We start from the raw sequence: 24,809 nt of genomic DNA on the forward strand, positions 1-24,809 counted from the left end.
GTAGGTGTTTAAGCTTTACTTCTAATGGGGCCTTATGGAAATGTGACATTTGTTATTGTGTATGTGTCTTTGCTAAAAGGTTTATTCTTTCTACACATTATCCGATAACACTTGGAGAAATTTTCTTTGGACTGGTCCACTTATAAGTCAGCTAGAATGTTCTCCTATTTTAGTGTTTGCCTTTTGAAAATATACTGTTAAAATCACTGGACCAAACACTAAGTGGAGACGTTACACATTTTAGCTTAGATGAGTAGTTTGTTTTTGTCGGTTACTCCACTAAATGCCATAGAAAGCTACAATATTAGAGTCAACACAGTGGTTTTTGCATTTCCAAAATCCACAAATAAATCCATATCCACATTTTAAAGAGCTGTCTGAGTTGTCAGTAGTGTAAACTGAGGTCAGAGCATGAGCATATGTTAATTCAACAGTACTGCCATTGTGAAACAATAAAACATTGTTACAGTCAACAATGTCAATGAATGCACTGTGCTTTCCATATCCTGCTATTTTGTATGTCTTGAGTAATATGATTTTCTGTTAGCGATACATACACAATTTAACTAGACAAGACACTACTCCTACACGTCAATGTTTTAGAATTTCTTCAGGTAAATGTAGATTCATCACAACATCCATCTGATACATTAAATACATAGAGTAAAACAAAGCCTTTGTTTTTTAATATAGTGGAAAATTTCACTTTTTTGCATTAAAGATATTGGAATTATGCTTTAGTCTGCTCAGAGTCTGTTGTATCCCTGTGGTTGTTTCTTTACTGTTTTCCTCTCTCATCACTGCGTTTCTAGCTGGCTCCGGCGCTCTGCACTAATAAAGAAATGCAGTTTCCTTGGCAACAGCCGTACTTCCACTGGCATGGCCTCATACTCTTCATTGTCTATGTTATAGAAACCACCAGTTCCCTGCAGGGTTCAACAAAAAGTAACATAAGAAAATAAACATTTACTAGTCTACTGAAAAGTGCCAATGGTGGACTATCTCTAACCTCAGGCAGCTGCAGCATGCATGCACTTGCTTCCAGTTCTGTTGAAGCCTTAGTAAATATATTTGGGTCTTCATCTTTTTTGGATCTGGACAAAAGCACAGGCATTGCCTTAATTAGCGATTTATGCGTACGTTAGCTGTTTATATAAAAGGTAACTACCAACCCAACTGTGATGAACTCGCTCACAGTGAAGTCATCAGGCTCTGCAGAGATCATCAAGGAGTCATAAATCCGCTGTAAGAGTTCACAATTTAATGTTATTTTCTCAAATCTTGCATCACAATTTTATAATAAATACAAACCCTTGTAATTGGATTTTTGTTGTGTGTATGAATGCATAGCTCATAGGTGGACAACTTTTTCTCTTCCCACTTCTCAGGCTCTTCGATTTTTGGAGGCTCTAAAGGACAAAGGCAACAATTTCAACAATACACACGCTTATGAAAAATTACCTTCTATATTTTCTGTAGAAAAAAAAATATTTGTAGCTGCTTACCTTCAACTGGTGGATTCCAGTAGTTTTTTAACCTTCTTATGATGCGGTGCAGCAAACTAGGCCTGTGGGGTTTCTGAGGGGGTAAGTCAGGGGGGCGAAGATTGGGTGGCAAATATGATATTGTAACTTCTCGTACTAAAGGCCACTCCTGAAGATGGCGAAAAGGAGAAATGAAGATCATAAGCACAAGCTCAAAATGTTCTTCTTGATTCATCTATAAATTGTACTAAACAAAAACAATTATCTGATATCTTACCCGCAATGTTTTAAACCAGTGTGCTGCTTTTGTCTTCAGTGGCCCAAGATACCAGTATCTATGATGAAAAATTAACAATGACTATTTTTCCTAAATAAATATGTACATATGTATGACAATTTATCTTACTTGCTTATACTTGAGGCTACATCTCTGAAAGCTCCCCATCGGAGTCCCATGAGAGCAAATACTGGCTGCTCCTTGTCTCCCTACCATCACATACAGTAAGTAAATGAATGAAATGAAAATTTGAAAAACAACCTTTGATAGTATGTATTTATTCTCACTTTGATTTGCAGAACATCAAGGGGCACTGTTTCTCCTTTTAGAATCGAAAGTGTAGCCGAAATAATATGTCTAAAATTCATAAGAAACATTGATGAAAATAAGTTGTTCTTAATGGCACAAAATACCAACTGACAATACTTACTTGACTTGGTTGTCACTGAGGAGATGAAGACTTGGGCTCAGAGAGTTGTGAGACCCAAGTGGAATGTACCCAATAGGTGTGTTACTGAATTTTTCCTATTGTCATAAAAAGATGTTAAGTGACGTTTTTCTACAAATTAAACCAATTACAAAGTTCTTGCACACCTGGTCTGGTCTACGTAGTAATCCCGTAATCACTTCCTGCAATGTTCCATCACCTCCAGCAACAATTAACATGTCAGTCTGTTCCATCAATTCTATTAATTTTTTGGCTTGTCCTTCATAGTCTGTCTGTGGATAGACAGAAAGTCCTTTAATTGTTATTTTAGAACACATTTAATTGTAACAACAAATTATCACAAACCAATACCTTGACGATGGTAATGTCAACTCCGGCTAAGTGTAAGATAGGAGCTGCATTCTTCTCAAAAAGATTGTTGGCTTTTCTGGGCAAATTGAGAAACACAAAATAATATAAAAATAGTAAATTATGTTACTCACAACAATTATTTTGCATCTGTAAAATGTTCTTACCCTCTGGAAGCTGCAGGGTTTAAGATAACAGTAGCTTTTTTGAGTCGCTCTTGTGAGCCAATAAGTTGGCGTCCAAACTCCTAAAAGGTATAGAATAACACTATAAATAACCATTATCACATAATAACAATTGTTGCATTTTGGGAAAAAATGGGTGAAGGATTACCCTGGCCTCTAAACAGGCCTCCCTCCGCAGGAGATTATCACTAAACGAAAAACAGAAAAATAGAAAACAGATGTACTATTTTATTCAATTATTGCTAATGTGGACAGTAAGGGTATTTTAAACTAAATAAAATAATAATAATAATAATAATAAATCCACATTATATGATACCCACGATAAGGACAAGAAATCAAGCGACATGTGGTGCTGGGAAATGACTTTTCTCACAATTATGTTAAATATGTATATAATTCAAAAACATCAGTACCCACCAGTGCTTTCCATACAGCCAGTGTCCTCCATATGACAGGACGCAAAAAGCAAATGTAGACTTTTTCCAGTGGTTCCGAAGAGTCCGAAACACTTTAACAACTCGGGCCATGATGTTGACGATAAATATTTACATAGCAAACGTACTAAAATTGATATGAGGTAACGAAAAAACCTTCAAAAACGATCTCCTCTCTGGCATGGGCGATACAGTGCAACTCGATAAAAGACGGAGTAAAACAAGATCATAAGGCTTTAGTACCGGGTTGTTGGTTCCCATAAATAAAGTCGTATTTCTAACGTAAATAATTTAGGATAGTCACATTAAAACATTTAACATTTAACAACTTAATTGTCCTATTTCAAATCAACACACATAAATATGTAAAATTGTATTTACTCATAACCACGGCATTTGAACTACATTTCCCTAATTTGACAACCTCATGGAGAGACTGGGCAGCCAAGACCCCGCCTGAATGAATTAAAAATATAAATAACATGTAGAAAGTTTGAAATAAATTTGAGCTATTTTGATATGATCTCTCCTGCTTGTGTTTTGTCCACAATCATGACCCAAACGCGATAATAATAAGAATATTTTAAATTTCCTTCAGGCTCTCTGCGGCAGCTCCTGACCTGCTGTCCAGGCCCATGATGGCGGTGCAGATGGCGGTAAATTCGGGTATGTATTACTTTTTTTTGGTAATAATTTGAACTATTGGACCTTGTATCTACAATATATATTAGGTACTCGTATGAATAAATCTGATTTTGCCTAATTGTAATTTTCTCCGTTTGTCGTTTGTTCAATTTTCCATCCACATGGTTCTCATTCAGGGAGCAGGGCTAATTTAGCTTAGCATCAAAGTCAAAAAATGCATTTTACCAACAAGTTTCAATGTAGTTAGTTGAAGAACTACTACACTAAAGTATAATACACGTGCAGATATCACAATTTCTCCTTTGTTTTGCCGGATGAGCCGACTCAAAATCTAATACGATGTGTATTTACAGTGAGCAAAAGTGAAACTGCGAATATTGTGTATATTATTATACCATGCGAGTCTCAAAATAAACATGAAAACACATTTTTGAAAATGTTTATTTTATTTTTGGTAACAGTTCGGCCATTGCAGTAGAGTATAAACATTTGTACATATAGATATAAGCATGCAAGTAGAAAGTTGTTCAACAATTGTTCAATAATTTCACAAAACCTCTCTTCTATCCCTGTTGCCTTGTCAAGACTCCATTGATTACTAAGTATTCGTTATTTTCATCTGTTCAGGTGCTAGTTTGTGGGGCCCACTCAAAGAGCTCTCAGAAACTGTCAATGCGGCTGTGTCGAGGAGGCAGCCAGACAGTGTCCATCTTCTTGATCTGCTGCTAAAAAAACACAAGTCACAATTTCTGCCACTATTTAAAAATCCTGTAAGTCGCTTGCTTTTCTACTAATGAGTCATCCAATTATAACTTTATTAGTCAATCTATAATATAAAACATTCATTCATTCTTGCTATTGTTGTCACCCTTACAGCCTAAGAGTTCAGAACAGAGAGAGAAAGTACGGAAGGCCAGTACCGAAGGAATTACCATCCAGGGTCAACAGGGTTCTCGCCTTCTTCCAGAGCAACTGCTCTCAGAGGCTTTCATCCTCAGTGATCTCTTCGATATTGGAGAGTTGGCTGCATTGGAACTCCTATTGGCAGGTAATGTTTATGAATATGATGACCGTTAGTATCTTTTTCTTTCTATTTTTGAATGCTTTTTTTTACTGTGAGCATCAACCTTGGACATTTCACACTTAGGTGAGCACCAGCAGCCCCATTTTCCTGGTCTTAAACGGGGGCTAGTGGCTGTGCTGCTCTACTGGGATGGGAAGCTTTGTCTGGCCAATTCCCTCCGTACACTTATTCAATCAAGACAAGGAAAAACATTTACCCTTGAGTTAAGGTTGGCAGAGATCCTTTAAAAAACTTTCAATGATATTTTAAATATATTTTTTAATACAAATTTTGCTGTTGATTATGCAGTGGAGAGCTTGTGGCACTGACAACACGTTTCACAGATGAACTTATGAGCCAGGGTCTGACCAAGCGCATCCTCACACTGGTCTCTGAGATAAGTGTGACTCGAGAATTTGAGCGACTACAGAAGGAGCGTGGCTTGGGCAATGAGAAACACAGGAAAGAGGCAAGTGGTTAATTCCTGCTTTGAAAATGTGATTAGTGTACACTGGGAAATTGATTATACTTTAACACATCTGTATTTTTAACAGGTTTCAGACTTAATAAAAGAATGCAGACAGGCCCTGGCAGACAGTCTCTTTTTATGGACATGCCAGTCCCCTCTGTCTCAAGATGACACACTGGCCCTCATTGGGCACCTGGAGACGGTTACAGCTCAAGGGGATGGCTCATTAGACAGTGTCAACCTTGCTCTTGTCATGGCTTTACTCTACTGCATGGATGTCAGTTTTATAGAGCAGGGGACAGAAGACAGAGAGGGTAAGCACAGATTGACTTCTTTGGGGAAAAAAAAGGACCATGTGATTTGCATTACTACTGAAAACTAAAAGTTTTGCCCCCTTCCAGATTTGCTCCAGGCTTTGCCATTGCTCACAGAGAGGCAGTATGTATCTGCGGTTCACAATCGTCTAATGAACAATCAGCCCTGGAAGCTTCCTGGGCTGCAGGCTGTGTGTCGACTGGCCTGGGCCCTGTCTCTGAGGGTTCTTTCACAGCTCCCCCAAGGATCTGGTAAAGTGTCTCTAGAATACTTCTGCACCACTCACCACCAAATTCCATAGTTTGCTTGACCGCTGCACTGCATTCTGCTCTCCTGCAGACTCTCTCCTATTGACTGGATAACTTTGCCAGATTCTTCCATGTTGAGCTTTAGAAGACCATACGCATGGATTACAAGTTTGTTTTGGTTTTCCTTTAAGACTGCTATTGGCCAATTAGAAGTGCCGTGGAGTGGAGATGCCAACAGTGGAATTTGGGCTCACACACCCTTTTCTTATAGTTTCATAGTTACTGTATTATCATTGTTGAATATCTTTTGTATTATCTTCAGCCCTAGTTGAATTCACTGAGGCAGATGAGGCTCTTGCTGACCAGGCTTTACTTGGGGATGTCTTCCTTTTCATGAAGGAGGGCATGTTGGGATGTGAGAGTTTTACCCAAGAGGAATTTTACATCCGTCGGCTTCATTCACTCATCACAGACTTTTTGGCACTTATGCCCATGAAGGTAAAAATTACATGTACCGTATTCATTTATAGGTTAACATATGCTTTTGCTATATACACAAATGACTTAATATTAGATGTCTGTGCATTTTGTAGGTGAAACAGCTCCGTAATCGGGCTGATGAAGATGCTAGGCTGGTCCACATGTCTTTACAGATGGACAGTGAGCTTCCCTCATCATTACGCAAAGATCTTGACCATCTCATGGCACTAGTGAGTCTTCTAAAGACACAAACATAATTTTATTATGTAAATCATACATTTGAGCTATGGCATTTACTTTTAGATTGGAGAGTTTTACAGTAAAGACCCTTTTGGACTCGAGCTAGCACTGGAGTTTTGGTGTCCCACAGAGTCTCTTCAACACACCAGTCTACATGGCTCCTACTTGGGAATGGCAATCCAAAGACCTCCACATAAACAAGTAAAATGCTCACTTTAAACTGAATCAACTATGGCTTGTTCTAACTTTGTTCCTCTTCCTGTAATTATTTTATTTTTTGCAGGTTGTTCTGTAATTATTTTATTTTTTGCAGGTTGTTCTGTCAAAATTTGTGCGACAAATGGGAGATCTTCTGCCCTCAACCCTTTACATTTCCTATCTGCGAATGCTCAAAGGGCTGTCAAATGGTCCACAGTGTGCCCACTACTGCTTCAGCCTGCTGAAAACGAATGGACCCACACACAGTAATATTGCCTCAGTATCATCATTTCTTCCCAATTTAGTTATACTTTATGAACAGTTCATTGTGATATTAACAGGTGACAACATTCAGGGCGTGTCGGGGAGCCCAGTGTCATGGGAGCACTTTTTTCACTCCCTTATGTTGTACCACGAGAACCTGAGAAGAGATCTTCCAAACCCAGATGCGGCTCACTATCGCCACCCACCAATAAGGGGAATCACTCAAAGAGAACTAGAGGGACTGACTGCATTTCTTCAGCTCCTCACTAATATAATAACATGGGTAGGTGACTTTAAAATGAACTATAGCACGAACTAAACACATGCAACTATATTTTTATATGCTTTTTTTGTTTGTTTTTTTAGAGTGAAAATGCTCGTCTGGCACTTTGTGAGCATCCACAATGGACACCTGTGGTTGTGATGTTGGGATTACTCCAGTGCAGTGTTCCACCAGTGCTCAAAGCAGAATTCCTCCATTGTCTGGCAGCTTTTGGGAAGTCTCCAGAAATAGCTGCTTCTCTGTGGCAGTCTCTTGAATACACACAGGTATGTTTGTATGTCATACATTTAAGTATTTCCAATGTTATCCTTCTAAATCTGAATAAGCTTACTCTACTCTCCTCTCTACTAAAGATTCTCCAGACTGTGCGAGCTCCTGGGCAAAGGCAAGCTGCTGGAATTGAGGTAATATTTCAAAATTTTACATATCTAACATTTGTGGGGGGTTTTATTCTTAGTTGTTTGGTCTACAGATGGATTTATTTGTTGTGTGCCATCACTTTATTTCATAGGTGGAACTCAATGAAATAGAGTCAAGTTGTGAGGAGTATCCTCTCACACGAGCCTTCTGCCATTTGATCAGCACACTAGTTGAAAGCAGCCTTCCCGTTAATTTGGGTGCTGGACTTCGTGTGCCAGGCTTTCAACCATATTTGAACTTCCTGCGTGACTGCGTGTTTCTGCCTTTTCCTACCAGAGCATATCGGCGCCCTGGAGAGAAGGTAGAAAACTTTTCATAGAAGAGGATTTTCCTCTATATCATTCAAACATTTAAAATGCATATGGCTTTCTCTTAGTGGGAGGTAGCAGATGCTGTTCTGGAGGTGTTCCACAAACTGTTGCGTGACTACGAGCCGCAGCCCTCAGACTTTGTTCAGGAGATGGTGGAGCTCCAGGGCGAGCAGATTCCAACTCACAAACCTCCAGGTCACAGTATAATGTTCCACCTGCTGAACGACTCCCCCACACTGGCCCTTTGCCTGAGCCTGCTGGAGGAGGGTGTAAGGCAGCTCGACACCTATGCCATCTTCCCTGGTGAGACATCATATGGTGCTTGTGTCATGGTTTAGTTTCATTTTAACCTTGATGTTTCTTCTTGTGCAGGGAAAAAGCACTTGGAGTCTGCAGTGCTGCACTGTTTGTGTCTGCTGGACCTGGCTCTGCAGAAGGAGCTGGTGTTCATGGACCTCCTCAGAGAGAGTCAATCATCTCTGCTAATTTTTCCTTTGGAGCAGCTGCTACAGGGTGTCAGCGCTCAGACCAAAAGAGCAGATCACATTGTTAACATTGCCAGGTACAAATATCTTTTTAACATATTTACAGTCCAGTATACATTTAAGATTAATATACTTATGCTCTTTCTTGTTTTTTCAGGTATCTTTATCACAGCAACTCTAACCCTGAAGCTGCTTTTCAAAGCTCAAAGATCCTGCGCCATATTGCCAAATATCCAAACATTCAAACAAGACTTGTGGGAGATTTCACACATGACCAGGTATTACTAAAAAAAAGATTCTTTATTTTGACACTTGAAGTACTTTGTGTGAATTAAATGCACTGGATTCATTTTAGGCTGTGAGCAACAAGTTGATGGCTGGCTTTGTGGAATGTCTGGACGGGGAAGAAGCAGAAGAAGGAACAGAGAAGGAAGAAGGTAAGAAAAAAGTCAAACATTGTATTTTAAAACAGACTTGGGAGTGTTTTCATAATCTTGCTCATATTTTCAGAGTTAGATCCGCAAAGAAAGATTGCAAGAATCCGCCATAAAATCCAGATTCATATTCTAAACCTCCTCATCACATCTTTGGAACTGAAGACCCCAAATATAGCCCTTTATCTTTTGGGATATGAAGTGAAGAAGCCAGTGTCCTCCACCAACCTCCAAGACCCAGGTCAGCCCACAGGCTAACCTTTGGGAGTTGAATATTATGTTCCTTTGCAATTAAATTAATAACAATCCTGCATTTATAGGCGTACTGGGATGTCCGAGGAGTTGCTTACATGCTATATTGAGTTTGCTGCAGAGGGGCACTGAAAAGAGGTCAGGTCCCATACTTACTCAGCAAGCCCCACACTTGGCTGAGCTCTGTTACCAGGTACTGCAGTTTGTATGGCCCACATCTTTTACTTATGTTTAATATAAATGTTTACACTGTGCTAACGTAATCTGTACTATAGGTGATCTACCAACTTTGTGCATGCCCCGACACATCTGGACCCACAATGCGCTATCTCAGGACCAGCCAGGACTTCCTTTTCTCCCATTTGCAACACTTGCCATTCATCCTGCCTAGTAAGTTATTAATCATGCTGTTAGTATACTCAATTCAAGAATAAAAATGAGATGCATTGAAAAGTCATAGAAAGTTAGGAGGCATATGTTTTGAAACCTGTTAATTCCACATTTGAATTAATTTTGTTGTATTTTTGCTTTCCTTACCAGATAACCAGATTGCTGCACTCTCCCAAATGTCATGGCTAATGAAAACTGCAGCTATTGAACTGAGAGTGACCTCATTAAATCGCCAGCGCTCACATACACAACGTCTAGTCAACCTTCTGCTTGACGATCAGCCATACACTCAACACACAGGTTAGGATTTATTTTGTTTACACTAATTAAATACTTGGCACATTTTATACCTAAACCTAAAACCCAAATTATTATGTTTTAGCTGATGGGGAGACAGGGATGGAGGAGGAGTCCAGATCTGTCAGTGGTTTTCTTCATTTTGACTCTGTCTCCAAAGGTTTGTTTTAACAACATTTAAGATTTCATGTCTCATACAAATTAGTAATCAAAATAGTAATTGTTTTATCTTTCCAGTGCGTAGAAAGTTGCTCAGTGTCCTTGATGCCATTGACTTCAGTCAAGATATACCTGAGCTCCTGCAGTTGGACTTCTTTGAGCGCACTCAAATAGAGCAGGTCATCTCCAACTGTGAGCAGGTCAATGAGCAAGGACACACTGTTTGCAATGTGAAGGTACAGTTTCATTTTCAGCTCACACTTTACATTTTAAAGCTGCAGTAACAAACTTTTTGGTGGGTGGTCCGCCACCTGCTTCTCTCTATGTAGATGTTATTGCGTTTCATCGTATGGCATTAAGCAGGTGCCGCCAGTCAAATCTGTGGAGAATCAACTTTGATCATAGAATGCCTGATTTTCAAGGTGTTTTACAGTATCAAAAACTCCTGTACATGAATAAATACAAGTTAATGCCATACTGTGACTTACTGTCCATGGAGACAAGCATGTAGTAGACCCCCCGCTAGAAAGGTTGCTTAGTGCACTTTTTAAGTAATCTTCTCTCTACTAAGATATATTTGAAAATGATTATTACAGTTGCTGCATCGGGTGCTAGTTGCCGAAGTCAATGCTCTTCAGGGAATGGCTGCTATTGGACAAAGACCACTGCTGATGGAGGTTAGTCAACTGCCAAACTGAAGCAAAACATCGGAGTAATATTTTTGCTGTGTTTTCTAAAACCCATCCCTGCTTAACTTCTAGGAGGTGAACTCAATCCTACAGCAGGTGGTAGAACGTAACAGAGTACGTCGGAGCCTGAATGCGAAGCGACATGCTCTTCAGTCCTGGAGGAGCCTGGTGGAGACGCTGCTCACCGCATGTCCATCTGATCTCATCCCGGCCGAGGACAGGCAGCTCATCATTAGAGACCTGCTAATGGACCTCCATGATAAGGTTAGAATTTAGAACACCACTTTATAATAGTTAAATGTAGCACAATATAGGCCTGGAGATGACTAAAAGCTCTGAAAAGTAAATTTTGCAGAATAGGTTTGCTTTAATTTCTATGAGCTCTTTAGCCATGTTATAGTTGTTTCCTCTTGCAAGTTTTTCATCCAAAGTTGCATTCGGAGTGATTGGTGCATGTTTGAGCAATCTTTATTGCTTATTTTTAAGACGCCAAGTCCCGTTTTCACCATCCTCGATAAACGCTCACTGCTCTGTACTAAATTCATTCTTCAATAGGATTTGGCAGTGTCACGTTGTCATTTTGGTACAAGTGGAACTCTTTACCAAGTCTTTGTTGTGATGACATTTACGGCAGTGTCAGCTCCCATTTAGCACCACAGATTTATGACATGGAAGTTGGCGAACGTGTTTCTTAAGCTGTTTTAGATGGATATTGCAATTTAAAATCTCCAAATTATAATCTATGACACCCAAGGATCATTATTTTAGTAAGTATATAGCAGACACAAGTACAATGTTCTTTTAAAACAAAAATCACATAGAATAAAGTAAAAACTCATGATTTACTCCATGCCTTTTTGCTATGGTACATATAATATATTTTAATTGAGTAATAATTCATTATAAGTCTTGGTCGGCTAATACACCATTGGCCAATTCGTTGAGCATAATATAACAAAATGTGTACTGTAATTATATTTTAGGTCTTATCTGAGGATGCTGCTGGAGAGCTGATGCCTATTGTTGCCGGTGCAGTCTTTACACTGACAGCCCACCTCAGCCAGTCTGTTCAGTCCGAGCAGCAGAGCACAGGAGTAGAATCCTCTTCTGGGTTTGCCTCCATAGCAAACTCCTCCCTCCACCTGATCCTTCGTAAACTGCTTGACTTTATTCTTTCTACTGGTCAGTGATATTTTTTGTATTTTATAGTAAAACCTTTAAAAACAAATGTTCATTATATAATTAAATGTAACTGAATAGCTTAAAAAAACTTACTTTAACTCAAATGGCATGTTTTAGGAGGTGGATACCAGCGACTACGTGCTCACCTTTATGGCTCCTTGCTGTACTACCTTCAAATCGCCCAAAAACCAGAAGAACCAGACACTTTACAGTCAGGTAACAGTCGAGCAGTGAAATAAATTCTCAGACAGTAATATAATTCAATGGTGTGTTGAATGTTTTGTTATTCATGCAGCAGGGAAGGCGATGTGGGAGCGTCTCACTTCCCCTGAGGATACTTTTTCCAAACTGCAGAGAGAAAACCTCGCCATCATTGAGAATTATGGAAAGGCACTGATGGAAGTGGTTTGTCGAGATGCATGTGATGGCCATGAAATTAGCAGGGTAAAGACATAACTATAGTTTGAATTCTCTACCAAATGTTTGTAAAATTATAAAATGCACATAAATGAAGGTTACAGAAGATCTTTTGTCCCTTAGATGCTTGCCTTGGCGGTGCTGGACCGAATTCTCTCCATAGACCGTCAAAACCAGTGGCTCTTGTACATCTGCAACAGTGGCTACCTGCGTACACTGGTGGAGAGCCTGAGGCAGGACGATGGTGCCCTACAGAACCTCTTGACACCACAGCCCCCCCTCTTCAAACCACTCTACATTTATGAGAGCAAAATGGTGAGGAGATCAACTTAAGCTCCCCTCTGTTACTGATGCTGTATAACCTACAATTGTTCTGTGCAATTTTAGGCCCTGCTCACTCGAGTGGCTAAGACAGGCCAGGGAGCAGTGGAGCTACTGCGTTGTGGACTAGTGGCTCACCTCATTGAGTGCCAAGTATTTGACATGGTTCCAGACAGTGATGCACACAGGTGCAGTACTAGTATTTTATACAAATTAAAGTTTCAGTGTGTTTACGCTGCAGTATAGATATTCACACACTTTCTAATCATTTATGTGTTTGTGTGAACAGAGTAATGAGGGACCCATCAGGCTTCATCCCTAGTCCTATGGAGCGCTATAGACAGATCCTTTTACCTGCTTTAAGACTCTTTCAGATCATCTTGACATCTACCACTATGAATCACCAGCAGGGGGCAGCACAGGCAAGTATTCTTTAATATGCAGTATTTGGTTTAGAATGATGGTGTTCATTTTTTTTTCTTTTGTGTTTGTGTTCTAGATTCTTCAGTGGTTAATTATCCACGCAGACACAATTCAGTCCCTGCTGCGTTGTCAGGAGCTCAGTATGGGAGTGTTACAGCAACTCTCCCTGCTCACTGGCATCATCAGTAAGACTGCTCTGCCAGGTACAGACTATTCCTCACACTGTACCATTCTTCACACTGGCTCTTTTGATTTTGGCAGTATTAATTTCTCCCATTTACTTTTGAACTGGTGTTACTTATGATCTCAGGTGTTCTTGAAATGGGAGAAGTCAACAGTGCAGCGCTTACGGAGTTTCAAGGTCACATCACCAGATTCCAGGTATTGGTTATTTGCCACTTTTTATTCAGTTGCCCAGTATTTTCTTGTATGTTTCAGTTTTGTGCTTTTGTGTGTATTTTCGTAGCGCCTGTGCCTGTCTTTGCTCAGTCGCCTTGCAGGAAGTGAACGTGAGAGATTGCTGAAGCAGGTGGAGGTCAACGCACCTGGAGAATCAGCTGAACAAAGGGAGGAGATGGAGGTGGCCATGCAACAGGTTGGGTCAAAGTTTAATAAAGCATGCCTAATTAAAATTTGAATTAAATTTTTTAAACTTATATTATCTTGGGTGGGAATTACAAAGTTCCTCTATTTGAGACGGTCAACAGAGTTCATCTCTGCAGGTTTGTGCCAACATTATGGAGTACTGCCAGACCCTGCTGCTTCAGAGCTCTTCTCAGGCCCAGTTCAGTATCTGCCTCTTCAGTCCTTCTGGCAGTGAGCCAGCTGGCAGAGATGGAGGCCGCTCAGGTCAGTGGAATTATTCAAAGTCTTAGTTGAATTCGGACTATTCCCTTAAAAAACAAAATAACAAACAGCTGACATAAATGTTTTCCTTCTAGACCTCACATCCTCAATGCCTCCAATGTCGTACTCTCGAGCCCCCAGCCTGGGGCTGGTGCTCTTCCTGCTGAAGAACACTGCTGCAGACTTCTTCCGCTTCCACCAGAGCCACAGGCAGAGTCTGAGCAAACTACAGAGCCTGGACCAGCTGCCACCTGAGGAGCTGAAGGAGGTACTGAGACATGAACATGTATCTGAAATCTTTACATTAAAATAAACATTGTGTTCTAATGAACTAGAAAGTGTAACTATTTCTCTCTTTATTCAGTTGTGCCAAGGCCTTGTAGCTGGCCCAGGAGCAGTTGAAAAAACCTCTTCAGTTCAGAGAAGCCAGCTGGCAAAGAAACGTCTGGTCCAACTCATTAACAACAGAGCCAAGCTTCTGGCACTTTGTTCATGTATCCTTTAAATTGATTTTTTTTTTTTTTTTTTTTTTTTTTTTAATGTAATCTCCATTTCTTTAGGTACAAAGATGTTGCAATATTTTTAACAACATACATAAGTGGGTTTGAGTAAATAAGCCTTGACTGGCTGGCCAGATATTATTGAGACTTGTTTATTTGTGCTGTGGCGCCACCTGGAGTACTACTTGTTACATTGTACTCCCACTGACCCTAAAGACTCTCTGATGGTTGGAGCCAGTCCATACAGGTCACGTCTTGGAGATGGTAAGAAAGACTATTAATACAGCCATATAGGTTGCAATGACTGCATTAAGAAACAACATTACCCTTCCTTCCATAGATTTATTTAGTGGGCTGCAGTCAAGTGGAAGTCGTGGTCTTTCTCGAGTAAGCCAGTCAGATCTAGACTTGGTAAGTTTGTATAGGAACAGTCTCCATACTGTTGGACATGCCACCGCTGACACTGGTTCTGTCCCTGCAGCTGAAAGGGGACATGGCGGCTGGGTTTGGAGAGGCGCTGCAGAGGAGGCTGTTGGAGGTGGAGGGCTTGTACAGTCAGGTGCGCTCACGCTACACTTTCATCCAGGCTCTGGTCCGCAGGATCCGCGGCCTTGTCCGACAGACCAAGAGCTGAGTGGGATCAATGGATGGACACGCATTCATTACTCTGGGACAACAAAGCTCTTTTACAGACTGCTTCTCTTGAGTTTTTGAATAACATACTTCAATTTTTACATAAAACAAGTTTGATATTGTTGATTTTCGTTGTAGGAGGATAAATAAATGTTTTCTAAATTGTTTAAAATCACTGTTTTGAAAATGGATGAGTGGAAAACCTTTAAAATCTACCCATTTCAGCAACAAGTCTGACGTTTTATTTTGCACACACTAAAATTATATCTCCATAAACTGTCATTTAGTTTTATTTTGATGAAAAATACACTAGAACTGCGAAGTGCAAGTATTTTCATTCCTGTGGGTGGTGTGAGTTTAGTTTGTAAAAACACTGGACTGATTCAGATTCATTTTAACCAGGGACATCTTTGTGCTGTTTATTTGAATACTGAGGATGGAGAGCACCGGCATTGCATTATAAGGGTTTATGTAAAAAAAAAAAAAAAGGGGGGGGGGAGTATAGGCACATATCCCTCTCAAATAACAGAGTGCTGAGAGAAAAAAAAATGTGTAGTCGCTGACTATTGAAAAACATATGCTATGTCAGATCATGCTCCTCTATAAATTACTATAAATAATACAATTAATTACAGCCATTCAACACAATTACAATTTCACCAGCTCACCAAGAAAACCTGTGATTGTGCCATTTATATTTACAAGAGAAAAAGACCTCCCGTTAACAGACATCCATCAAGTTTCCCTTAAGAACATTTCTTTGTGTTCACTGTTAAGTTGTACATCTTGAGTTAAATCATAAAACGTAAGCTTATAATAAAGGTCTCGTTATATGACATCGTTCTAACCTCATGATTGTAAATTTTTGATTAGTTTGTCAGATTAACCACCAACTTAACCACAACAAATTGATCCCACATTGAACTTGTTAAAATTGCAGTTAAATAGGATTTTTGTACATGGTAAAATAACCTAAAGTATATATTACTTAAACCATATCATTCCATGTAAATGTTATATTGGAAGGCTCAGTTGGGATAACAGCGATGCTTCTGCAGAACAGGCACAAAGATAGTCAAACGTGCTTTCATTTCAACACAAAACTAAAGGAGAGGACAATAAGATCTAGACATCACAGGCAAATGACAAAGCAATACTGCGTAGTTTGTTTCATCTTGCGTGTTATAAAAAAAATGCTCAATAACTCCTTATGTACATGCCATATTGTACAGTGCTGAAATCCAGCGCATAGTTCTAATCCCACATAAGTCTTATAGTCCAGGGTTAAATTAATGTTTTTACAAATGATAACAGCCAGATGTTCCTCTTCACTCTAGTGTTGATGATACCAGACATGTCCTCTATAAATCCAGCAGTAAGTATATCCCAAAGACAGGCCCGTCGACGCAAATTTGGGGGCCTATGGTAAGAAACCTTGCATGGGCCCCCCTCTAATATAAATTAATAGGAAGAAGGTCAATATCTGGGGCCTGCTGGACAACAGACCCCTTTGCTCCCCAACCCTCATCGACTCCCCTGCCCAAAGGATCCAGTTAGTAAATAAAAGCAGCTTATCCATATCTAAGTTTGTAGTCAATCGTTTTTAGCTTCCGTGCTGTCTGTATTCACTTCCTGTGTCGTGTTGTTATTGTCCGTAATGCTGCTGCCGCCATTTTGCTGCGGGTACGGTGGCTTCTCTCCGGTCACTGCCACTCGGATAACTTTGAGCCAGCGTTGTTTAATGTCCTCGGTGTCTGCAGCGAAGTTGTGGACAGATCTGGACTGTGTAAGGTGAAAGCTGGATGGAGGATCGGAGGGGCGTGGGCTGTCCTCCACTGTGTAACCCAACAGGGGGATGGAGCACTGAGCCTTCACATCCTGCACGAAAAGAAGAGGACGCAATAGTGTAAATATACATGGAAAGATCTGCAATCAAGTAAGGATAAAATTTCAAAATATGGTTCAAAATCTAAAATACGAGAGTGCGGCTCAAAGGGAAGTTCGCTGTTTTATCCGGAATTGCAAGAAAATTGTGAATGACCCTTGTACGACTCTTTTTTTGTTGCTTTGTTTGAGACTTGTGAGGAAGTTTATGGTACTACTACATCGTTCCATACGTTATGTTCTAAATATTTTACTTATTTGAAGTACTCTATAGATTCTTTGAGGCCTTCCAGTGAGTAAATTCCACGTGCATTTTTCCTGTATTAAAAGTCTAACCAGTTATGTGGTAACAAATGATCACAAAACCTATAACTTTCTTCAATATCTGGAAAAAAATTACTGTACTTTCAGTTACAATTGTGTTTTTTATCTTTATTTTTATTGCGGCAGTGTCATACTTAGCCACGGTCATACTATTAAACTCTTAATTATTCTGTTTTTTTGAAAAGTATGATGAAAATAAATAGGAAATGTACTTCTGGAACCATGGTGGGCTCCATATTAGCTATAGCCCATTGCAGAATTCCATTTGAAACCCCTGCTGTACTGTATAATCGTAATAATAATGATCAGTGTCTTGCAGGAAGCTCCTTGTATGTAAAATTAATACGATGTAAATAGTATAAATGAATATTCTTTTACCTGTGGAGCTCCGTAGAGATAGAGCACAAAACATTCCTTCTCTGGGATGACACACCAGACCCTCTGCCACGGTTTGTTGCTCTTTTCACAGTACTGCAGGAAACCACAGATGATACTGTTGCCTGAAAACTGAGCGGCCTCAATCTACAAAGAGAAAAACGGTTCACAGCACGTCATTTTAGCCAACTTCACAGATTATACGTGTTATTTATTACATGTTCCTTCATACATCAGCGTGCCCTTACCTCCAGAATGCCCTTCTTCTTGTTTTCCTCGGATACCGTCTCTCCTTTAAGGGTTCGGTAACAGTCATAACACACCTTGTTCATCTTGTTCCCATCATATTCAAGCTGCACTTTATTGTCAGAGCATTTCCAGCATACCACCTTTAACAGACATAAACCTGCTTAATGCATATTTTTTTGGAATATATGAGTGAGGTACATTCGCGCTACTGCTGTACTGTATGTATTATGCATTAGACGGTGACATCCACATAACTTACACATCCACAGGCTCTGCAGTGGTGTCGGCGCCGTGTCAGTGCATTGAAAGTCTCTTTGCATTTCATACACATGGTCACATCATTGTCCCGGACCCAGCGAGGAGCACGCTTCCCCAGTTCATCTTTCTGCACAACAAACAAACACAACACATTAACATTAAAGGGCCTATACTACACTATTTTCTGATCTATGTTATAATGTTGTTTTCTCATCAAAAAATTTACAAAATATAACATTTGGATGGAGAATCAGTCCTGGAATTGCCAATCTCTACTTAACAAAGGGTAAAATCTAGCTGTTAACTTAAAAAAAAACTACCGCTTCATGACATCACAAGTCTCAAACATGTGCGAATAAAACAAAACACAACTCCAGGTATGTTTTTTGAGGCGGTAATAACATTATAACACGGCTAAACGCTCACAAGAGTCAATTTTGAGTAATATAGGGCCTTTAAAATAGTTTTGAAAACCGTTTGCACCTGTAACGGCTATATTTATATTTTGAAACTGATTGCAAATGATATTATTATTATACAGCCCACTAGAATAGAGTTTGCATTTCTGTTAATAACATCTGAGAATAAACCATTAAAGACAAAACCGCTTTCAGTCGGTCACCAAACTGAAAGGCTGAAAGAGACTTACAGAAACTTCCTCCACGTCTTTTGAGGCGTTCTTAAACGTCTCATTCTTTTGCTGGAAGATGTCAATGGTTTCCCGAAGAGCCTGTAAACAATATGAATATGTGTGACTATGCATTCGTCAAAAAGCAATAAAATATAAAACCAAAAAAAAAGGTTTAAATACCTTAATCCAGCTGGCCTTATCCTGCTCTGAGCTGTGAGGAACAAAAGAGAATAAAATAAGTTTCATCTTCTTATGCTCTTTGTCATGAGGTTAATGTTTTTTTCTAGAGATTATTTTGTAAATCTGGGCGTGCTCATTTGGGTGATGCTTTTAAATAACGCATTTAACGAGTAATTATAGGCCTTCAGTTGACTAGGAAAGAGTGTGAGTGTGCTATGTAAAGACAAAAAACACTCTTCAGATAAAAAGGCGTTAAGTCAAATGATGGAATGTGTTTGTTATAGAGCTTAAGTAAGATTTTTTTTCCCCATTTTCATCAATCGCAATCATTTTTTAATTAAAATTGAACTAAATGAACAGTATCATTCATACGCAACTGAATAAAATATGAAATACCTTCAGTTTGTCGATTATTGTTGTTTGTAACACATACCTGGCCTGTAGCTCCAGCGCCCTCTCTTTGCCCAGCACTTGAAAAGTATGTGGATATTCATCATTGATGGTTTCAGTGACCTGCATACCATCGATGCCAATCCGTGTCCTCACTGTGTACTTAGGCCCTCCCAGGCTGAACTTAGGCACACAGTACAGCAGCATGTTGTTGAACTACAAAATGAGAGAACATATTTTTTTTGTCATCAATAAAACTTTATGTCTGGTAAACAGTAGATCTAAAATGAGGATTAAAGTGATTACAGCTAACACGAGGTTCGACAAGACTAAACTAAAATGAATGCATAAAGGGAACCAGATAAAACCAGAGCCAAAATAAATCAAATTCAAGGTCAAAGCTCGAAGCAAACCAGAATAATCCAGATTTAAAGTGGGATAAAAAGACCAGATCATCACAAAACCATGATATACCATAATAGTTATACAGTTTTACCGTTTTCCAGCAATAATCTTGAAGAAAACTAGTCAAAACCATATTAAACCAGGAGTAAAAAAGATACAAATTGGAAATCTAACTAATCCCAACTTCAGCAAAGTGCATATAAACTGAAGAGGTATACACATATAAACTGTGGAAACTGCACTACAGTTTGAAAGTCCTTGTATTAGCTCCTGACGCTTTTCCGACAACTCAACATGAGGTCGTGAAAATGTGGCTAATGGGAAATATTTAATAGAAACTAATTAGCAGAAAGTCTAGTTTAATTTCATAATCTCTGCATATGTGTAATAAATGCTTGTGTTCCGGTCCCCCGCTTGCACCATAACTGCTGCATCACGCTGGGTCGAGCCGCTGTATATATTTCCCTGTAGTCTTTTTCATTGCCGTACTCACCAGGAAAAGGTATCGCTCCATGGCTGATGTGTTCCTCGCCGCCAACTTCAGGATGTGGCCCTCTTTGATAAACTCATTTGACGGGTTTACAATGTCCTCCTCTTCGCCGAGCATCTCATAAATCTCCATCAGCTTCTTTAGATTTTCCTAAATGAACAGTTTCACATTTAGATTCCAGGGTAAACTGTGAGAAAATCTGCGTTACCAAGTATAAGTCTGCACTTACAGACTTCCGGATGGCACTGTTTGAATGAGTAGCTGCTGTTGCGATGATTTCTAGTGATTCTGAAAACACAGATTGGGTTAACGTTTATCGGACCAGAATTAAATAAATCAGTAGTAACACTTGAGGAATAGGGCTGAATGAACTGAGAAAAATATCTGAAAATAACTGAAAAACTAATACTAAAACTAAAACATTTCAGAAGATATTTGTACAGATCTAAACTACAGGGTTATACAGTATATATTCAATTCATCTTTATGTCGGACTCTTGGTTCATTTTTAAAAACAGACAGGGACAGTGACAATACAAACAACAAACATCTACATTTTAAAAAGAGCCGCACCAGTGTCTCCACATCCTGGACTGATAACGAACTGCACTGAATCTTATGCTTGTTAGAGACATTATTATTTCATTTTCTGACTTATTCAGTCCGCAGATAAAATTGTACATTAAAGTTCTTAGTACAGCAGAGTGTTGACTCGTGCAGTGACAAATATCTCAGTCGCACTCGTCCATCGTGGCCTCCTCCGTCGCACCCGTAAAGCGTCATTATAATCCACCTGCAGCCTCTGGAGACTGGCTTTTTAATAATAAGTCCAGAGATGTGCAGTGTATATAGGATTACACATATTATTATATATTTCTTTCTATATACTTCATAATAAGAGTGGACACAATTTTAATTAACTGCTTTTTATTTATTTATTTTTTATTCAATTTGTGATTAATCTTGCAGCTCTGTTTAGGAGCCACATACTACTGTCTAACTAATAATAAATTGTATTTTTTATTACGTACTTATTAATGCTTTTTTTGTCTAAGGCAATATTTTACATGTATTCAACCATTAACATTTTTGCCCCATTAGAACTGTTCATTAGCAATGTTAGAAATAGATGCTTCTGTACACACACTATAATCTTAACAAGTGCGTTTTAAATATTAACTGAATAACTACTAACTTGCACAGTGATTACTACTTTGTTAGGGACTAATAAGTGGATTTTAAACTAAAGTGTGTCCAGTCAAATAGAGTTAAAGAGGTTCTTACTTTCTGCGTCTCGCCTGTCGGGGTCGTCTGAGGGTAACTTCTTTAGATAATCTTTGAGCAGCATCTCATATCGAGGGATTCTCTGCACCGGCTCCAACATGTGATGCTGCAGGGTTAGGTTGCCACACACTTCCTGAGTCTGCACATACGGGACACATACACAGAGGTCATTATTAGAGACTAAAGTTGCATTAAATATGGACAGAAATGCACTACAAAACTGCATAAATACAAAAATAAAAACTATTTCTATATTACCTGAAATGCTTTGAATTTTGGATATTAATTTTAATTTTAGTATAGGTCATAATTAAAGGACTTGTTACATTACATTACTTATTTCAAGCCAAATTATTTGACAAAGGGGGTTAAAAATTTTCACATGGGCAAATTTATTTTCACATCATATAAGCAATTAAAACAATAAATTTTGTTCTGGATTCAGGTAAATTTAACTAAGGCTGGATATAAAATTGCCTAAATCTGTACAAAAAAAAAGAAAGAAAATAAATAAATAAAATCAAATAAAAGGCTAAACAATGAAAAAGTCAAATGTTTGGACACTCATTCCCATTTATAGACAATTTATATTTTAATGAAAAGCTGTATTTATAGTTTTAGTGTGTGTTTCTTCGAAGTCTTCCAGTGGAACAGCTAATATTTAGTCTAGCACAGTTGATCCGTGTTCGTACCTGGATTTCCATAATAATAGCTTTGAACTGAGGCGAGCGGTCATTCCACTGTTTGAGCACATCCATGGCTTTCTCAAAATTCTTCACGTATTCGGCGTACATTTTGAGGAAGGGCGTGAGCTTCTGGAGGATGTCCCCTATTCTCGGCTTGGAATCCCTGGTGAGAGGAATACGACGCACATTAAAATATTTTAGAGGTGAATGATCATGTTTATCTCTGTAACTAGCTAAAAAGTACAAGAGGATGAACAGTTAACTCAAATATCTGTTTTGTGTTGCTGCTGCCGATTGTGGAAAGTAATGACGTAGTAAAGTACCGGTACACATTTTAGATATCTGTACTTCGAGTAAATTTTTACTTCACTGCATTTGAGAGCAGGTGTTTGTACTTTCTACTGCGCCACATTTTTAACTGGACTGAAAAGTAAAAGTATTTTTCATTATCGTTTGACACCTGCTGAAAAGTGTGAGTTTTTTTTTTTTTTTTTTTTACTTGTTCATAATTTAAGCAAACAAAAATACACAAATAAAAACTGCAAAAAGCAAAATTGAGCAAAATTCTGCATAAATCTTAAGCAAAATCACTACATTTGAAGCCTTATAAGACCCCAAAATATGAGTACATTTTACTTTTTACTCTTTAAGTGCATTTGTACTTTCAGGCTCAATAGTTTTTCAAGCTCATTATTTATCGCATGTACTTTTTCTTTTCACTAGTGGGCAAATTGTTCTTAATTTTATGTAACATTAGGCCGATACAACGACGATTTGAGCTGTAGATGGTCCAATAATTAAGTTAAAGATACTAAAACTAACTACTTTAGTGTTTCATTGTACTATTTATATATTTCCAGCCACATTACACTTCATATGATTCACTTAGAAAAAGGGTTTACTGTAATAATTCTGCTTTAAGGCTATTGCGAAACTGCTACAAATGAATTTCACTATTATCATTTATTTCTCTATCTCTGTATCTCCGAAGCAGGAACTTCACTCACCATTCTCCCATTCTTTTCTCTAAATCTGGAAGCAGGAACTGACTGTGGAAGGCGTGGATAGAGGTGATGTTGGAGAAGATGTTTTTCACCACGTCAACAGGAAATGTCCCTTTGTTTGCCTCCTCCATAAGTTTGGCACAGAACACCTGGAGAAGACAGAAGAGCCGGTGAGTTCCCGTAAAACTCGTAAATGATTAACTGTATTGATTTGAACCGGGGGCAGTTGTTCTGACCTGGTCCAGCAGGTGTAACCGCGCCACGTACGCCTTCTCTGTTTGAAGGAGCTCACTGGCGATTTTAAACAACTTCTGCTCGTTGGTCTCCTGAAAAATACACCACATTTATAATCTGTATTTAATCTAAGACATAAACATTCACATAAACAAAGTAAAATAGATAGATTTTACTTTTGGCTTTTACTATGAATCAGAGCTGGATGACTGAGGGATTACGCAGACATTCACATAAACCAGGGGCGTCAAACACATTTTCACCGAGGGCCACATCAGCAAAATGGCTGCTCTCAAAGGGCCAAAGGTAAAACAAAACTAACTCATTTTTTAACCTGTTAATTAACTGTTTCTGTATTAATTACTTACTAATATTACAAATATTACATATACATTTGCCTAGATGTAAAAATATGCCTGTGTAACTGTGTAATCTCCTGATAAATGGAGATTGTAATACCATCATACCATAATTTACACTGTCGAGGGCCACATAAAATGATGTGGAGGGCTACATTACATTACATTACACTACATACACATGACAAAAACAGTATAAAACGGTTAAAAACACAAAATCCACTGCAGAAGTTATGCAAAGCTGGTTTACAATTTGCACCGGTTTATAATTTGGGTTAAATTATGGATTCATTTGTCCAATTTCACCCATAAACTAGAATAACCGACCACCTCCGACATTAAAATCAATTTGTTTGACCATACCCAGAGTGCAAACACATTTTTAACTTATTATTCGTAGAAAAGAAAGTCAACATTCCACACAATAACAGTCTTAGTCTTCAGTCACTAATGCATAACTAAAGTCAATTAAAATTTAACTTTCACTGTAATCCAGGCCAAAGCACATGAAATACCATAACATCTTTTTGTCCGCACCATGGTGTGAATTCTCAAGGCACGTAGCACTCGCCTATGTGCAATTTACACCTGCCTGATGAAGTGTGGCCTCTCACAACAGGAAATGAAAGCAGGGAAGAAGGGGAACAAGACCTACTCGAACAATACCATAACACATCGCTAACCACACCTTTGTATTCAAGCGTATAACAACTGAAACTCAAGACCAGACATCAGTCACTCTCTTATGAACACTCTCAGGCGAACGGTAAATGGTCTCAAAGAACCTCTCCCTCGTGTACACGGACACTACGGGCAAGGCGGGTTCAGAGTCTTGCCCAAAGACACAACAAATGTAAAGTTGTGGTCAGTATTACAACACAAAGTTCACAGTGTGTCAATAGTACCAGGCTGT

The 24,809-nt window shown here is 38.9% G+C and overlaps 3 protein-coding genes across 6 annotated transcripts in view; 1 reads left to right on the plus strand and 2 right to left on the minus strand.

The window, feature by feature from the left end:
• Positions 1–752: 752 nt before the first annotated feature.
• Positions 753–3,410, minus strand: agk (acylglycerol kinase). Its single transcript, XM_033967819.2, has 14 exons — positions 3,163–3,410; positions 2,891–2,930; positions 2,725–2,804; positions 2,561–2,636; positions 2,356–2,481; positions 2,192–2,286; positions 2,049–2,118; positions 1,891–1,970; positions 1,762–1,819; positions 1,506–1,653; positions 1,312–1,409; positions 1,173–1,243; positions 1,010–1,094; positions 753–926 (listed from the first exon to the last, which is right to left on the minus strand). Exons 1-14 carry the CDS (start codon positions 3,270–3,272, stop codon positions 798–800), a joined length of 1,266 nt encoding a protein of 421 aa, XP_033823710.1. The 5' UTR covers positions 3,273–3,410; the 3' UTR covers positions 753–797.
• A 381-nt stretch (positions 3,411–3,791) lies between these two features.
• On the plus strand, positions 3,792–15,233 carry nup205 (nucleoporin 205). 2 transcript variants are annotated; one of them, XM_033968263.2, is made up of 42 exons: positions 3,792–3,845; positions 4,452–4,594; positions 4,701–4,872; positions 4,972–5,116; positions 5,197–5,356; positions 5,442–5,670; positions 5,758–5,922; positions 6,242–6,417; positions 6,513–6,629; positions 6,703–6,840; positions 6,953–7,103; positions 7,179–7,384; positions 7,468–7,650; positions 7,738–7,788; positions 7,896–8,105; positions 8,181–8,418; positions 8,488–8,677; positions 8,758–8,878; positions 8,956–9,037; positions 9,111–9,275; positions 9,355–9,479; positions 9,562–9,676; positions 9,827–9,976; positions 10,059–10,133; positions 10,211–10,368; positions 10,729–10,809; positions 10,894–11,085; positions 11,805–12,003; positions 12,121–12,219; positions 12,302–12,447; positions 12,544–12,735; positions 12,808–12,929; positions 13,031–13,163; positions 13,241–13,367; positions 13,475–13,545; positions 13,631–13,759; positions 13,887–14,013; positions 14,106–14,278; positions 14,375–14,504; positions 14,646–14,774; positions 14,851–14,921; positions 14,992–15,233. In XM_033968263.2, exons 1-42 carry the CDS (start codon positions 3,815–3,817, stop codon positions 15,142–15,144), a joined length of 5,970 nt encoding a protein of 1,989 aa, XP_033824154.1. In that variant the 5' UTR covers positions 3,792–3,814; the 3' UTR covers positions 15,145–15,233. The 2 variants fall into 2 exon arrangements, with proteins under 2 accessions (XP_033824154.1, XP_033824153.1); XM_033968262.2 differs by having other exon boundaries at positions 12,299–12,447; positions 14,992–15,170.
• Positions 15,234–15,352: 119 nt separating this feature from the next.
• The window catches only part of fgd4a (FYVE, RhoGEF and PH domain containing 4a), a 54,095-nt gene continuing 44,638 nt past the window's right edge, over positions 15,353–24,809 (minus strand). For all 3 annotated transcript variants that reach the window (XM_055222239.1, XM_055222240.1, XM_055222238.1), the window contains exons 6-18: positions 23,540–23,629; positions 23,307–23,452; positions 22,306–22,462; positions 21,614–21,752; positions 20,559–20,617; positions 20,333–20,479; positions 19,478–19,650; positions 19,045–19,075; positions 18,883–18,963; positions 18,235–18,360; positions 17,975–18,115; positions 17,730–17,873; positions 15,353–17,021 (exon numbers count right to left, since the gene is read on the minus strand). In XM_055222239.1, the coding sequence (XP_055078214.1) occupies positions 16,737–17,021; positions 17,730–17,873; positions 17,975–18,115; positions 18,235–18,360; positions 18,883–18,963; positions 19,045–19,075; positions 19,478–19,650; positions 20,333–20,479; positions 20,559–20,617; positions 21,614–21,752; positions 22,306–22,462; positions 23,307–23,452; positions 23,540–23,629 (1,719 nt within the window). In that variant the 3' untranslated portion in view covers positions 15,353–16,736. The remainder of the gene's footprint in view (positions 17,022–17,729; positions 17,874–17,974; positions 18,116–18,234; positions 18,361–18,882; positions 18,964–19,044; positions 19,076–19,477; positions 19,651–20,332; positions 20,480–20,558; positions 20,618–21,613; positions 21,753–22,305; positions 22,463–23,306; positions 23,453–23,539; positions 23,630–24,809) is intronic.

This window comes from Periophthalmus magnuspinnatus, chromosome 6 (assembly GCF_009829125.3).
Source record: "Periophthalmus magnuspinnatus isolate fPerMag1 chromosome 6, fPerMag1.2.pri, whole genome shotgun sequence".
Lineage (NCBI taxonomy): Eukaryota > Metazoa > Chordata > Actinopteri > Gobiiformes > Gobiidae > Periophthalmus > Periophthalmus magnuspinnatus.

Excerpts from the sequence above, each read along its gene's own strand:
- agk (XM_033967819.2), bottom strand. The coding sequence starts at position 3,272 with ATGGCCCGAGTTGTTAAAGTGTTTCGGACTCTTCGGAACCACTGGAAA. Across the intron at positions 2,805-2,890 it reads AGGCCTGTTTAGAGGCCAGG|GAGTTTGGACGCCAACTTAT; the intron begins GTAATCCTTCAC and ends TATACCTTTTAG. Across the intron at positions 2,287-2,355 it reads TACTACGTAGACCAGACCAG|GAAAAATTCAGTAACACACC; the intron begins GTGTGCAAGAAC and ends TTATGACAATAG.
- nup205 (XM_033968262.2), top strand. The coding sequence starts at position 3,815 with ATGATGGCGGTGCAGATGGCGGTAAATTCGG. Across the intron at positions 8,879-8,955 it reads GAGATTTCACACATGACCAG|GCTGTGAGCAACAAGTTGAT; the intron begins GTATTACTAAAA and ends GATTCATTTTAG. Across the intron at positions 12,448-12,543 it reads ATGGCCATGAAATTAGCAGG|ATGCTTGCCTTGGCGGTGCT; the intron begins GTAAAGACATAA and ends TTTGTCCCTTAG.